Source organism: Dermacentor variabilis, chromosome 1 (genome assembly GCF_050947875.1).
Source record: "Dermacentor variabilis isolate Ectoservices chromosome 1, ASM5094787v1, whole genome shotgun sequence".
Lineage (NCBI taxonomy): Eukaryota > Metazoa > Arthropoda > Arachnida > Ixodida > Ixodidae > Dermacentor > Dermacentor variabilis.
The window spans coordinates 197462549-197477515 of record NC_134568.1 but is presented as its reverse complement, the minus strand read 5'-3'; the positions used below and the strand labels follow the sequence as shown (position 1 = coordinate 197477515).

Genomic DNA, 14967 nt, shown 5'->3' with positions numbered 1-14967 from the left:
TGGGTTTTCCGCCTGCTCTATTGTGAAGGTGATACCTGTTTACTGGTCTCGTGATGTGTATGAAATTCGTATTTCCTCAATAAACCACAGTTGGAAGTTAGCGCCAGTCTTGTGTTCTCGTCTCGTCTCGTTCCTTTTGCGCTACTGATTCTTTTTCTTTCTCAGCCATGAACCAATTCGCCCAACAAAACGCATATGTTCCAGGGTACTTACAAACTTCGCAGGCTCTGCTTTCAGCTCGTTGCGACTGCGTTTCTCAATATTACAGGAAAGGTGTTCCGGTGGTCGCTTTCTTTCTAACAGTCTAACACAGCGGTTGTCGCCGCAATATAAAAAGCTGAATGTGTCTAATTAATTACCTAATTATTGAATTAATGTTAATGATGTAAACATGAAATAAGAACGTAATTAAAGCATGTTATTGGTTAACATAATTAATTAATTAATTTTACTTTTCCGCCTTATACGTAAATAACTTTGTAATTAGTTAAATCATATTGTAATTAATTAAGCTATATCCAATACATTGTTGATCCTGTGACATTTTGAAATGAAGTAATCAGTCTCTTTACATATTATTCATGTATAGTTTGAGCGATGTCTACATACGAAAGAGTAGGTTTTCACTGATACATTTTCTTTCATGTGTGACACGTAAGTGTAAGAATTGCATGCGCATTTCCAAAGTTGTTCTCTGTAGATTTCCAAGAAGTTGTCTAACGGATCCTGGCTCAGCCAGTATCTTAAGCCGGATTCTTAAGCGCGATGTGTGCAAAGCGCCGTAGCGCATGGCAAGCGGTGCACGATGCGACAGCCCATGCTCTGTTGGCGCCGTCTCGTGGCTTTCGACATCAAGTGCGGCAAACGTGAGTCCATCCTGAATGCACTAACCCATTATTCAGCACACAGGCCAGCTGTAGAAGGAAGCGCATCGTTTCTTGTGCCGAGACAGTTTTGTTATTCATATCTTCTCTATACGAAATGAGGACAGTTTGTGTGGTATTTCCTCCGCTCTATGGATGCCAGCACTGTACTCAGGGTATCGAGTACATGCGTAGCACTTTGAGCCGAAGTAGTAGTGCTGGTTGTTTTAAAGCGCAGGGAGCAACGTTCATTCATGATGGCAGTTACACAGATACACCAGGTGTTTTTCTTTCTTTAGAAGGTCGAAATTTTTTAATTGCCTGTGTCAGATAGCGCAATTCTAACCGTTAATCTAAATTACTCGATGAGGTGGTCATTGCTTCTATGAAACCTAAAGACAGCTAATCAACTAATTATTTACTATTTTTTTTCATTAGCACGATTGCCCCAATTACTTTTTAGTTTAATTATATTACGTGATATTTAAATCTGCGAATTGTAGCCGGTGAGCTCGCAAGGCGTGTCCACTTGGAACGGATTATCTGGACTGCACCAGTTTCGGAATATTCATTTTCAAAGTGTCCGACGGAATGCGTTGGTGCTCCAGTTACGTTCGTGCTTCAGTGCATAAAACCGGGTTTTCTGAAAAGCAACTATAACACCAATGCATTTCGCCGGATATTAATTAATATCTCAAAACTGGTGCAGTCCAAATAATTCGTTCCAAGTGAATACGCCTTGCGAACTCACCGGCTATAATTCGCAGATTTAAATATGTGTTGCAATGTAACTAATTTAAACGCTAGTTAGCGTAATTATGTGAAATATCTCATTAAGTGTTTTTATTTCTTGTAGAAGTAACTGCCGCATCATCGAGTAATTTAGGTAAAGAATTAGAATTGTTATATTTTGCACAGGCAATTTTTTTTAAAAAAATTACCTAAAAAAATCACCTGGTATAACTTGTCCACCTGCAACTGTCGCTTCATAAGGAGTACTGCGAGTCAGAGCAGGGACAGTACGCTGCGATTTCTTGGCAGCCGACACATACGCAAGCGCAGGCTATTCATTCGAACTGTCAGGCCTTCCGGCTTCTGTCCCCTAGCGCGTCCACAACGCCAGCTTTACAAGGCACTAGTGTTGGTAATAAGGCGGAAGCAGAACTGTTCTTCATAGCAGAAGCTATAGTATTGCTACGTCGACGTCGGGCAATCTCAGCCGCTTCTCTGAGAGTTGAAATGTGGTTCCACTTACGTGAAACACCCTGTAGGTTAAATTTAAATTATGGGGTTTCACGTGGCGAAAACCCGATTTGATTATGAGGCACGCCGTAGCGGGAACTCCGGAAATTTGTACCACCTGGGGTTCTTTAACGCTCACCTAAATCTAAGTGCATGGGTGTTTTCGCATTTCGCCCCCATAGAAATGCGGCCGCCGTGGCCGGGATACGGTCCTGCGACCTCGTGCTTAGCAGCTCAACATCATAGCCACTAAGCAACCACGGCGGGTCCCTGTAGGTGGTACACTGTGGCTGAACCCCAAGCAGTTATACTATACTGTATATCGGCACCGTCACAATAAGAAGCCAATAATAAATATCGCAGCCACGCATGGTAAAAGATGGTGGAGAAAGCAAACTCATCTTCATCATCATCATCACATCGAGCAGCGGAGGGCGAAGAACGGCAAAAGAAGGACAACCGACAGCACAAGGCGCCTTGTTTTGTTGGTTTTCCTTCTAGTGTCCTTGTTCGCCCTGTGCTACTGAATATGAAGATAATGTGGCAACTAGCCCAAATTTTTATTTTGAACATCGTTATCATCAACAGCCCATTTTATGTCTCTACCAGCGATCTCTACCCCTGCTCGCGTCAACAGACTCTATGCTATGCGTGTAAATATACTAATCTCCCCATCACCCATTCTTTCGATCTCACAGACCCCCGTTATGTACTCTGCGCACTACATGACTTGCCCATCTTTTTGCTTTTTTTCTCAACTTGAATGTCAGCTAGACCCGTGTACTCTCTGATCCATATCACCCTCTTCCTGTCTCTTAAGGTACGCCTATCATTTTTCGTTCCATTGCTCGTTGCGCAGTCCATTTAGTTTCTTGTAAAACTTATTTGTTGCCCTTGAAGTTTCAGTCCCATAGGTTAGTAAATGGCATAATACAACGATTGTACACGTCTTTGCAAGGATAACAGGAAGCTGCCGGTGATGACTGGGTGTAGTGGCTGCCATAAACGCTTCAGCCCATTTTTCTCTGACTGCAAATTTCTTTCTCGCGACCCTGGCCTAGATAACTGTAGTGTTTTGGCACACTTGCTAGAGGCTCACCACCAACCACGAACACGTGTTCCCTTTCCAGGCTATTTAACATTACCTAAGTTTTCTGCATATTAATCCGCAAAGCTACCTTTAGAGTGATGGATAGGTTCTGCAGTTCTTTGTCGCAAGTCATCACCAACGTTGCTGAACGAAACAATGTCATCTGGAAACCGCACGTTGCAGAGATGTTCTCCATTGATCGTCACAGCTATACCCTTCCAAGTATGGCAGCTTGAATACTTCTTCCAAGCATGCAGTGAATAGCATTGGAGAGATTGTGTCTCCTTGCCCGACACCGTTTTTAATCGCTATTTCGCCGCTTTGGTTGAGAATTATAGTAGCTGTGGAATTTGGGTAGATAGTTCCCAGTATATTTAGGCATGCTTGCTCTAGTTACCCTCTTACTACGTAACAATGCATCTATGGCGGCTGGTATCACCGCTGCATCGAACGCCTTTGCGTAATTATACTACATCAGCAATTTACGCAATAAAATTACTAAGATGTAAATAAGTAAACAAACAACGCGATGAAGCGCTGAGGGGCGTCATTGCGGTTCTCTGAATGCCCACGTGACGAACGCCTACAAGATGAAACTCACCATATTGACACGCGAACTCGTTTTATCTTTTACGGGTGAGCGCTTTTACCGTTTAAGAAATGTTATCGCTCAGCGCAGGACGCGTCTACATGTATCGGAAGTTTCTAGACTGTTATCGATGCTTCTATCCGCTGTCTGTTGTTTCCGAACCTTGTGTGTAATCTGATTGCACGCATGCGCGACGCGAATGGCGTAGAACTTTGTGGAAGGCACGCGGGCCCGAGCGATTACTCTGGAACGTTCGAAGACTGATCTATAAAAGCCAACGCGCTTGACTCGCTGATCAGATTTTCGACGATCGCCGACTGTGTTCGCCATTTTCGTTGATCATTGAGTGTAGCCTGTTTTTCTGGGCACAGGTTCGCCCAATAAAGTTAGTTTCGCCATACACAATTTTCTTGCTGTGTCCTCAACCGTCACTACCACGTGACAATATGAAAGTTAGTGCTCGCGTGCGACAGAGAGAAGTGCCTATCGTAACGGATCCTTAGTCGGACTTGCATCTATGTAACAAAAAATGAGTCGTACTATTAAGCATATATTAAATATACTATTATGAAACATATTAAAAACATATTTAAAATATATAAAACAACAAAGTGTGAATAAAAAGAGGCGAGGGCGATACTCGTACAGCCTCGGAATTGGACAGGTACAGCACACATTGTCGCTCTTCGTTATCGTGATTGCGCCCATTCTTCCAGACAATATTATTTTCTCTCGCAGGAAGCGGTGTGCCTAAGAACAGCAGCATGGCATTCTACTGGTTCAGAAAGGCGGCTGACCAAGGGCACGCACATTCAGCGTACAACTTGGCCGTAGGTCACATGCAAGGATTTGCTACCGATGTGAAAAAAGGGTAAGACCATACATGGCACTGCGCATGCTCTCATGTACGAATTGCGTGCAACACCATAATTACTTATTGTAAGACGAATGCATATGTGAGTGGTATCCACTTGCGTCACACGACGCCACCCTACATGCCCTATTCAAGGCCAGGAAGAGTTTGGTCGTTCCAGGACGCCTCGACGTCTCTTTGCCAGCCCAGTGTCCGGAAGCCCTGTTTCGTGTTGATGCCGAGCAAGTATAAGGAGTGACGCTTTCGTCGGTAAACGTAACTGAACGGTTATTTACATATTAAGGCAAAGGTGGAAAGCAAAAAAGAAAAAAAGGAATGATACCAAGCAAGCAGAAATATAAATCCGAAAATAAGAGAGCCATCTTCGTTTCGTCGCGTCTTTCTTATCGTTTCCTTCTCCCCCGACGGCTCCTTCTTTCCGACGCAGGCCCATGCTTTTCTACGCCGGTGGCGCGCAAGAGCGCGTAAGCTTGCGCCGCGGCGCGGTATTGTTCCTTGGGGCGCTATTCTCGACACGCATGACAGCTGCACGGCTCCCCTTATCCTCCATGTTTACTTCTCTGATTGGCTGTCGAGAGCTCACGTGCCTTGAAATTTGTGCCGGGAAATGGAAGCTTTGCAAAATGCAATTCTGTGTTTTCATTAAGGTGACGAAACGTGACGTGGGTTGCAAATCTTATCGACTAATACATTTTTTGGGTCCTTGGCAGCTATATTGCGACGTTAGCAAGTCAAAAAGAAAGTGAGCGGTAGCGTACAGAAGTCAGTGCAATGCATCTGCAATTTCGCGAATATGTGGTGGTGATCCAAGATATGAGCCATGCCAGCTTGCTGATTGGCTGAAGGAATATGCTGTGGGGAGCGTCACAGGAAGGGCCGTTTCGTAAACGTCAATTTGACGTTGCGTGACGTTGCGCTGGGCCGCCATAATTTGCGGTGCGACGAGCCGCGCGAATTATGGTAATGAGCAGCCATATGCAATGGCGGCCGAAAGGAATGCGTATCGCCACGTTTTTCCCGTAGTTTGGCGCCATGAAAATCTTGTTCATAGCGCGTGTTCATAGTATTTGCATCGCTCTCGGGTGCTGTTGGCATTTGTGTTTTGGGCCATCATTTTTTTTTAAAGAACACGTTTATACGAAATAATATTGGTTGAACATAGCAAACTTTCTGCAACGTTGTCCACTTTTCACTGCTGCGTTTGTATTGTAATCAAGATTGATGTCTTTTCGCACAATCAAAAGTTAGGACAACGGCGTCTCTTTAATTTATATAAAGGAATGTATGCAAGGCGGCGCCTTGAAGTTTCGGTCGATTGAAACATTTATTAGAAGGGATGGCCCATGGCCTAAGATAGGGGTAAGGGCAGGCACGTACCCAGGGAGGGGGGGGCCCGGGGGGGCCCGGCCCCCCCCCCCGAAATCAAGTGGCATACCCCCCCCCCTCCCCACCCACGCCACCACTCCTCACATATTTCTAAAGCGCCGCCAGATCAATGTTGAGACTTGGCAGCTATTAATCGGTCAGCATTATGCTGCCTTTTTCACTCCTTTTCGATGGCGGTAGTTCTCGGCATCTCTTGTAATGTGAAGGACAGTTTTCTCATAGATTCCGCACCCGTGCGATTAACTCGAGATGCGTTCAGTTGTCACTATCTATTCAACCGTCACGCGCATAGCTGTTGCTTTTGTTAGTTCAACCTTCATTGTTTAGGCTGATCCTGGGACCAGGAAAGGGATACGGCTGTTACTGAGCTGGTCTGCACTCTCGTGGAACGAGTTGCGGCCGGAGAAAACGCCAATTGCGTTTAACTTATCCCTTTGCTTCATTATTTCCTTGAGTTACGGCTCGCCGCGAGGCTGGCAGATGCCCGCAACCATATACACGTGATATGGGTTAGATAAGGTGGGAAATAAAATAATGTTAAAGTGCGTCCATCACGAAATCCTGCAATAACCCTTAAACACATAAGCAAGATGACTGTCGCCCGTTACCTCGTCTGTTTTCCCTAATTGTATAGCACTTTTCGTGCAAAATTGGCAACTGGAAACAAAAATCGCAAGGAGTTGAGAAATTAAGCGATCTACTAAGGGAGAGAGCCAAGGCAACAACCAAACTGCAAGGAAAAGCGAAAAATAAAAAATGTTAACCGTTGTTTATGAGAATATTTATGGATCGACATCTTTTTATTTAAAAAGGAAGTAGAGAAAACGCCGCCGGAAGTGGTGAACAATTACTTGCTTTGAATGACGCTTCTACAGTTATCGGTCGAACCGCCTCACGTAGCCACTTCTCTGCTGTGCTTTTTGGGTGTTTTTCTAACCTTTCGCGGTGAGCGCAGTACATCTAGAATCGCAGAGTCCTGCGCTCTACGCGGCTGTGTGGGACTGGCAGCCGCACAGCGTTACGCAATTCGCGGAACTGTCAAAACTGATCAACAAGGCGAAAATAACTGATATTCGAAACTATAACATGAGAAAGACTGAAGAAGCTGTAAAAAATGAACGCAGCCTGAAATCAGTAAAAAAGAAACCTGGCTTGGGACAAACCATGATGTATACACTAAAAGATAATGTCATCAGCAATCTCGAAAATATAGTAAAAGCAGCGGAAAAATTCTAAGCTGACCTGTATACAGTACTCAGAGGAGTCACGATACCTCACTTAGAAACAGTAATGAACAGGATACAGAAACTCTCCTATAACTAGCGATGAGGTCAGAAGGGCCCTGCAAGAAATGAAACGGTGAAGAGCGCGGGAGGAGAAGGTGGAATAACAGTCGATTTAATCAAAGATGGAGGAGACATAATGCTTGGAAAACTGGCAGCTCTTTATACGAAGTGTCTATCGACTGCAAGGGTCCCAGAAAACTGGAAGAATGCAAACATTATACTAATCAACAAAAAAGGAGACGTTAAAGAATTAAAAATTATAGGACCATTAGCTTGCTCCCAGTATTATATAAAATATTTACCAAAATAATCTCCAATAGAATAAGGGCAACACTGGATTTTGTCAACCAAGGGAACAGGCTGGCTTCAGGACGAGATACTTTACAATAGATCACATCCACGTCATCACTAAGGTTATCGCGAAATCTGCAGAGTACAATAAGCCTCTCTACGTGGCTTATATAGATTACGAAAAGGCATTTGATTCAGTAGAGATACCAGCAGTCATAGAGGCACTACGCAATCAAGGAGTACAGAATGCTCACGTAAAAAGCTTGGAAAATATTGCTACATGCGTGTGGTATTTGTTTGTTTGAACGAGGCGCGTGGGCGCCATCACTCCAGAAAAGAGGAGGAAGAACGAACTGGGCTCGCGGTGTGAATCTAAGCGGTCAGCGCTGCAACCGTTGTTGTAAATATAATCTGTAAATAGCTTCTCGTCTTACTGACTCGTCCTTCGCGTAAGAATATCTACAGAGGTTCTACAGCTACCTTAATTCTACACAAGAAAAGCAGGGAGATACCTATAGAGAAAGGGGTCATACAGGGAAACACAATTTCTCCAAAGCTGTTCACTGCGTGCTTAGAAGAATTCAAGCTATTAAACTGGGAAGGCTTAGGAGTAAAGATCGACGGCAAATATCAAAAGACAGGGGCAAATAAAGATCGACGGCAATGTCATCGGCAACCTTCGGTTTGCCGATGACATTGTTCTATTCAACAACAATGCAGACGAGTTACAACAAATGATTGGAGACCTTAACTGAGAGAGTGTAAGAGTGGCGTTGAATATTAATATGCAGAAGGTGAAGATAATGATAAATAGTCGGGAAAAGGAACAAGACATCAGGATCGCCAGTCGGCCACTAGAGACTGTGAAGGAGTTCTTTTACCTAGATCAATTAATCGCAGGGAACCCTGATCATGAGAAGGAAATTCACAGAAGAATAAAAATAGGTTGGATCGCATACGGCAGACATGGCCAGCTCCTGACTGGAAGCTTACCATTATTATTGAAAAGTAAGGTGTGCACTCAGTGCATTTTGCCAGTGCTGACATATGGGGCAGAGACTTGAGATCAAGTTAAGAAACGCGCAAAGAGCGATCGAACGAAGATTGCCAGGCATAACGTTAAGAGAGAGAAAGAGAGCGGTTTGGATCAGAGAGCGAACGGGTATAGACGATATTCTAATTGACATCAAGAGGAAAAAAATGTAGCTGGGCAGGTCATGTAATGCGCAGATTAGATAAGCGTTGGACCATTAGGGTTACAGAATGGGTACCAAGAGAAGGGAAGCGCAGTAGAAGACGGCAGAAAACTATAGATGGTACGATGAAATTAGGAAATTCGCGGGTGCTAGTTGGAATCGGTTGGCGGCAGGACAGGGGTAATTGGAGATCCCAGGGAGAGGCCTTCGTCCTGTAGTGGACATAAAACAGGCTGCTGCTGCTGCTGATGATGATGGTGATGATGACTATGGAGGTGGTGGGCCCCCCCCCCCCCCGAAAAAAAACCCTGGGTACGTGCCTGGGTAAGGGATCAGGTGAAAGGAACGATGCCTGCCTCCTTCGCAAAGGACAGCAAAGCGTTAATTCTTCTAATTCTTCTGGTGGCATCTGCTTGCGGTGTGACCCAGTCTTCGTACGATGCCACCTTTAGAGGTCGGGTGTGCTTGTCCCTGAGGGTGGCTGTGGCAGGACAGGACCAGATCAGATGATTAAGATCGATGTTGATCGCAGGGCAGTTGGGGCATTCCACTTGTGTTCTTCTCCACTTGCTCAGAACATCCGGTGTAATAGATGCTTTAGCTCTTGCTTTGTGGATGAGAACCTGTGTTGTTCTGGGAAGGCGAGTGGGAATGAGAGGAAGGATGCTGGTGCCTGCTCGGGTGCTTTCGACTGCTTTGATAATAGTAGGGTGGCCAATGGTATCAAAAGCTTTCTTCAAGTCAACTGCTACTAGAATGTCTGGTCGTCCTCTGCAATATTTCCTCTCGCGGTTGATGGTGGTATGCAGAAGATAGAGGCTATCCTGTGTGCCCAACTGCGGCCGGAATCCGGTCTGGAAGGGGTGGAAGTACCCACACTCCTCGAGGTGGTGGAAGAGGAGTAACCATCTTTTCCATTAACTTACAGATGGTTGGAGTATGTGAGATTGGTCGCATATTGTCGAGTTGCGTCGATTGCTTGCCAGGTTTCGGTATAGGTATGACAACGGAATGCTTCCAGTGCTTAGGAAGGGAACCGTCTTGCCAATGCTTGTTTATCAACTCTAGGAGCTTGTGCTTAGTATTTGTGTCTGCGTTGCGGAGCATGCTCTAGGAGATCGTCTTTTCCTGGGGCACTGTTTCGCTTCACTTGCGAAAGGGCTAGCTCCAACTCAAACAGGCTGAATGGAGCATTGATGCCGTCGGAGTTCTCAGACGGCAGAGGGGTGTAGACATCGGATGGCGGCAAATGAACGGGCTGCGGGGAAAAGGTGTATGCTGCCTCATGCTATAGTTCACCGACGGCCTGACCGGTGCGGATCAGGATGTTCTCTATGTCATTCCTAATCTTCTTTTGACCATTCATAGCTCGGAAGGTGCGCCACAAGCACCCTGTACCGGAACGGTGTGACAGAATGCTACAGAAGTCTAGCCATCTCTCCCGGGTGAGCTGCTTAGCGTATCGTCTCGCCTCTGCTGTTCTTTTGCGCAAAGTCAGCATTTTCTTATAATCCTTTCTTGATAATAGGTATTGTTGCTCTGCCTGCTTCCTGCTCTCCCAGAGATTGAGGAGGTGGCGGTATCTGGTGTGGGGACATCCGTTGTCACCAGTGTGGTAGTGGTGGCTTGTTCTTTGGCCCTGCGCAGGAGGTGCTCAACAGTAAGTTCCTCTAATGTTCATCGAGTGCCTCTCTGAACTTTTGACTGTTTGAGTAGTGCGTCTTCGTTTTCTAAGAGTCGAGTTCAGCTCAATCCAAATTGGGTAATGATCACTACCCATTGTCTCATGGCCGCACCGCCAATCCTTAATGATGTTTCCAGAGTGCCAGGTCAGGTCTGGAATCGTGTCACGTTGCTAGGTTGCATACCGCGTCGCGTGGGATAGTCTATATCATTGGCCAATAAAAGCCTTGCCTTTTCCGTGGCTGCATTAAGTCTTGTTCCTTTTGAGCTTGAGTTTCGGTAGCCCCATGTTTCATGCGGCGCATTGAAGACCCCACCTACCAGAATGGCATCCCTTGGGTAGGCGTGTTTCAGCGGCCATAACCAATCAATTTGTATCCTGTGATTTTGCCGAGGGTCTATGTTCCCTGGTTGTATTCTGCGGAACCGACGTAATCGAAAACGATGTTTATATATGCTGACGAACTTTTTCTGCACACGCTCGATTAATATGCCATCTGAATTTCTCGTCCCATTCCACACCACTGAGGCGTATTCAAGATAGTTGGGCTGCTGCATGTTGGATTCCAACGACTAGACAGCCTGGTTTCATCAGAGGGAGTAGAGGGGGTGCTATAACTGCTGCACTGAGGAAACTGAAGAGCTGTTCCGCCCATAATGTGATCATTCCAGGCGACTCAAAGTGCGCACTTCCTAAGTTTCCGCGTGCATGATGATGATGGGGCGGCACAAAGGCTTCGTCCCAATATTCTTCATATTTCCGCGATGAATCAACACATGGGAAGCGCACACAAGACAATGACAGTAATTAATAAAATTAGGGTTTTCATATAGGGGAATGGTACGCAGGTATATGCAGACATACATGTATCCTTGCCTTTGCGAAGACATTAGAAAATATTGCAAACATCTACCGTTCTAATTACAGCGTTGAACTCCGAAGTTTTGCTGGTGTGATTTATGATTTTTCACGAGCGTTGTCAGCATGTTCTACCCATGCTACCCCGGCGCCTAAAACGCCGAGAAACCAGACGTAACACATCACTTGCCAGCTCGACGCTGGTTATCGATAGCAGAAAGGCGACTGTGTCAGCTAGTTGGTACACGTTTGAGAACAAACAACGCAAAACTCGAGAAAAACAACATGAGAACATGGCATGCAGCGCTGCATCCGGTGCATTCCTGTCCCGAGTTTAGTACTTTTATATCTGCTGCCGCCGCAGTGCGCGGTCAAGTACTGGCAAGCATTACGCAACTTGCTTTTTCGACAATCGGCGACGTTTGGGCGACAAACCGGAGTATTGATGAGTTGAACGGTTCACCGCAACGTGCTGCATTTAACTGTAAGAATGCAGTCATCACGTTCAGCATTGAGGCATGCTTTAGAATTGACATTCCCAAGTGGAGCAAGCTGCAGCCGTAGTGGGGTGGGGTCGCAGACGCGCTATACCCGAAATGGGGCCCGAATATTTTGTTCCTGTGTTCACCGAAGCTGTTCTATTACAGGGAGGCCAAAAAGTTGATCAAGTACGCAGCAGACAACGGGGTGCACGAAGCTCACCGCGTGTACCACGAGGCCTGCCACGCAGGAAAGTGTGACCACTGACTGTGGGAAGAGGGCTGCCAAGCTCCCGAACTACCATATAACTACTTTGTTTAGTTCTCGTACTTGAAATTTTCTGAGCCAACGGTCACACGTCCGCTCAAATGACCGATTCTTCTTGTCCTAAGCGGCACATCGCCTCTAGCGCGAAGATCGTCGGCACAAGGTTGTATTCGTTGTATATACAACAGTTCCCGGGAACACCGGCTACTGTTGGGACGAACGTGTGAGAGAAGACTACATATATGTTTGCCTGATCTTCCTCTACGTGAACACCTTCAAGAAAGTAGCGCTTGATAAGGGGCATATTTCCCAAATAAGATCACTGTCTATAGGAAAATATCTTTGTAGGATGACAATAAAGAAACGTTCTGGAAAAATTATACTGCCATTTGTTCAATTGAAAGTCATTCATTACACGAGCAAGAAAGAGAAGAATGCTTGAAGAAGCAATTCATCTTGGGTACTAGGCGCGAAAACACACACGACACAAGGAAGGAGACGGGACAGAGCGCCACTTACAACTGCTTTTATTCGGAGGCACACCAAACACTGATATACCCGTCTTAGACGCGATACATACATATACGTTATGTGCTTTGGCATTGCCTTTTTGCCCTGTAAAGTCATAATATCCGAGATAGATCGCATAAAAACAATGCGATGGCTATTTTTGAGGACAAAATTTCCTTAATACGTGTGAGTGCGTCGTAGACAACGAAACGAACACAACCGAAAAAAAAATTCGGTTATCAACCTATTTCTCGAAAAAGAAAGATAAAACGGGCTAGCCACGCGGTACGACCACGCATAGTCACGCCGCACAACGTTTATAGATCTATAAACTTCGATGCCGCATGCTTGGACCATGCGCTATATAGAACAAAGATATCTGTAATCCAGCACCTACCACTGCTTAGGACGCTCGCGCAGTTCGTAAATGGTCACTTTGCTGGACAAGCTTAATTCACACTGTAAGGTATGCTGCTATAACTAGCCAAAACTATTTTATTCATGGGTGGAAATTTGACACTTGCTCCCGCATTGCATATGGCACAGAACGTGCTTTGCAGAACCGCGGCATCGCATTTTCGCGCAACCGCAAATGAACTGCGGGGCCATCAATTAGCCCTAGACCTGGCGTAAACAAATCGCCGAACTCCTCTGAGAGTGCGCTAACCAAAGTACTCTCACGGACATTTTGCTCACCGGAGGTCTCCTCGCAGAGAATGCTGAGAACGGGCCTTCCGCTACGCTCAAGTGCGCTGATGACATCGCGCCCGCACAAGTTCGGGCCATCGCATAGCAGTACGGTTAGAGTTGCATCTAGGGCCTTTCCCACGTACAAGACCGGAAGCTTCAGCTGACCCCTCACGGGAAGCTTGCCAAGAAAGCAGGACAACTGCAAGGACGTCTCGCGGAGCGCAGACCAGGCGTGCCGATGCTTGCAGTATGTTTTCCACGTAATGATGGAGACAGGCGATCCCGTGTCCACTTGCATTGTCAGCGGAATTCCGCTCCAGCAGAGGGATCGAACCACGGGCTTGACCCAGTTTACCAACGTAGTGTACAAACTCAGTAGACAAAGCTCGTTGCCATCGCTCTCTGAAGAATGCTCCTCACAAAGGGCCACCCCTTGTTTCCATACACACATTTTAGCTAGGTGCCCTTTACGTCGGCAGCGAAAACACTGCGCCCGGCGAAACTTGCAATTTGCTGCCTGGTGTTTCGTGCTACCACAGCGCGGGCAAACGACGTCTTCGCTTGGTCGAGAAGTGCTCGGATGAGTCTTGTGGTAATACGGTTGACCTTGGACCTTGCTCCTCACGGCATGGACGTCGCCATAATTCTGTATCCTCTCCATGTGGTCAACGTTGAGAGATGCCATCTCGGCTGCTAACGCTATATCTTCGGCTTCGTTCAGCGTCAGCGAAGGTCTTGCCAAAAGCTTCCGACGAACGCCGGCATCACGTAGACCACAAACAAGTCTGTCTCGTAGCATCCTGTCCCGTGCCTCGCCAAAGTTGCAACTGCAGGCCTTCTTCCGAATTTCCACAATGAAGTCCTTTGTTGCCTCGTCGGGAAGCTGGCATCTGGTGAACAACTTGTAGGACTCCGCTATGTCGTTACTCTGTGGCGCAAAGTGTTCTGCCAGCAGTTCAAGCAGCTTCTCGTAGGTGAGGTCTTGAACCTTCGCCGGCGCACACTGCACTGTTATTATGCCGATTGTTGCCGTGCTTAAGGCTGCCGTTAGCAGGGCTCGTCGTTTCTTCGAGTCGACGATTTCGTAAGCTTCAAAGTAGGACTGCAGACGCACCTGGTAAGCGTCCCAACTGTCTTCCGTTTCGTCGAAACCCGGTGGTCCGGCGTGGGCCGCCATGGAGCAGGCACAGCCTGGTGGTCCCACCCTCGTCGCCACTGAAGTAACTCGAGAAGCAGTTGGCAAAGAACGAACGCTGCGAACGCTTTATTAAAGGTTAGTGTAACTTTTATAGCCTTTATCTTGTGACGTCACCGCAGCCACTGCCGATTCACCAGAGGCGTGGCCGGTGAATCTAACAAAACAAACACGTGTCAGCGGCGCATGCTGATTCACCAACACTTGTTTTCCTCCTTTTTCTGTTATTGACGGCGAGGCTATTCTGAGGTTCCCCTAGGGGAACTTCTTCATTACTACCTACGCTGGCTTCCTGAGCGCCCGTGGGCTCCCTAAAAAAGCAACAGCTCGACTAGCAAGTCTCCAGCCCACTTGTCGTCCAAGCCTGTAAATGAAGTGGATCCCGTTTCGTTCAAAACCACCACACCTCTCACTTCCCTATTTACTTCGAAAACTTCGAAACCTTTCTCTCGGCTCATTTTCCATA

At 46.4% G+C, this 14967-nt stretch overlaps 2 protein-coding genes across 2 annotated transcripts in view; one reads left to right on the top strand and one right to left on the bottom strand.

The window, feature by feature from the left end:
* The window catches only part of LOC142590576 (uncharacterized), a 36042-nt gene extending 23556 nt beyond the window's left edge, over window positions 1-12486 (top strand). Inside the window, exons 3-4 of the mRNA XM_075702871.1 lie at window positions 4523-4655; window positions 12007-12486. Coding sequence (XP_075558986.1) covers window positions 4523-4655; window positions 12007-12106 — 233 coding nt within the window. The 3' untranslated portion in view covers window positions 12107-12486. The remainder of the gene's footprint in view (window positions 1-4522; window positions 4656-12006) is intronic.
* A 748-nt stretch (window positions 12487-13234) lies between these two features.
* Window positions 13235-14483, bottom strand: LOC142557725 (uncharacterized). The gene is made up of 2 exons (XM_075669811.1): window positions 13932-14483; window positions 13235-13240 (listed from the first exon to the last, which is right to left on the bottom strand). Exons 1-2 carry the CDS (start codon window positions 14481-14483, stop codon window positions 13235-13237), a joined length of 558 nt encoding a protein of 185 aa, XP_075525926.1.
* Between the last annotated feature and the right edge of the window lie 484 nt (window positions 14484-14967).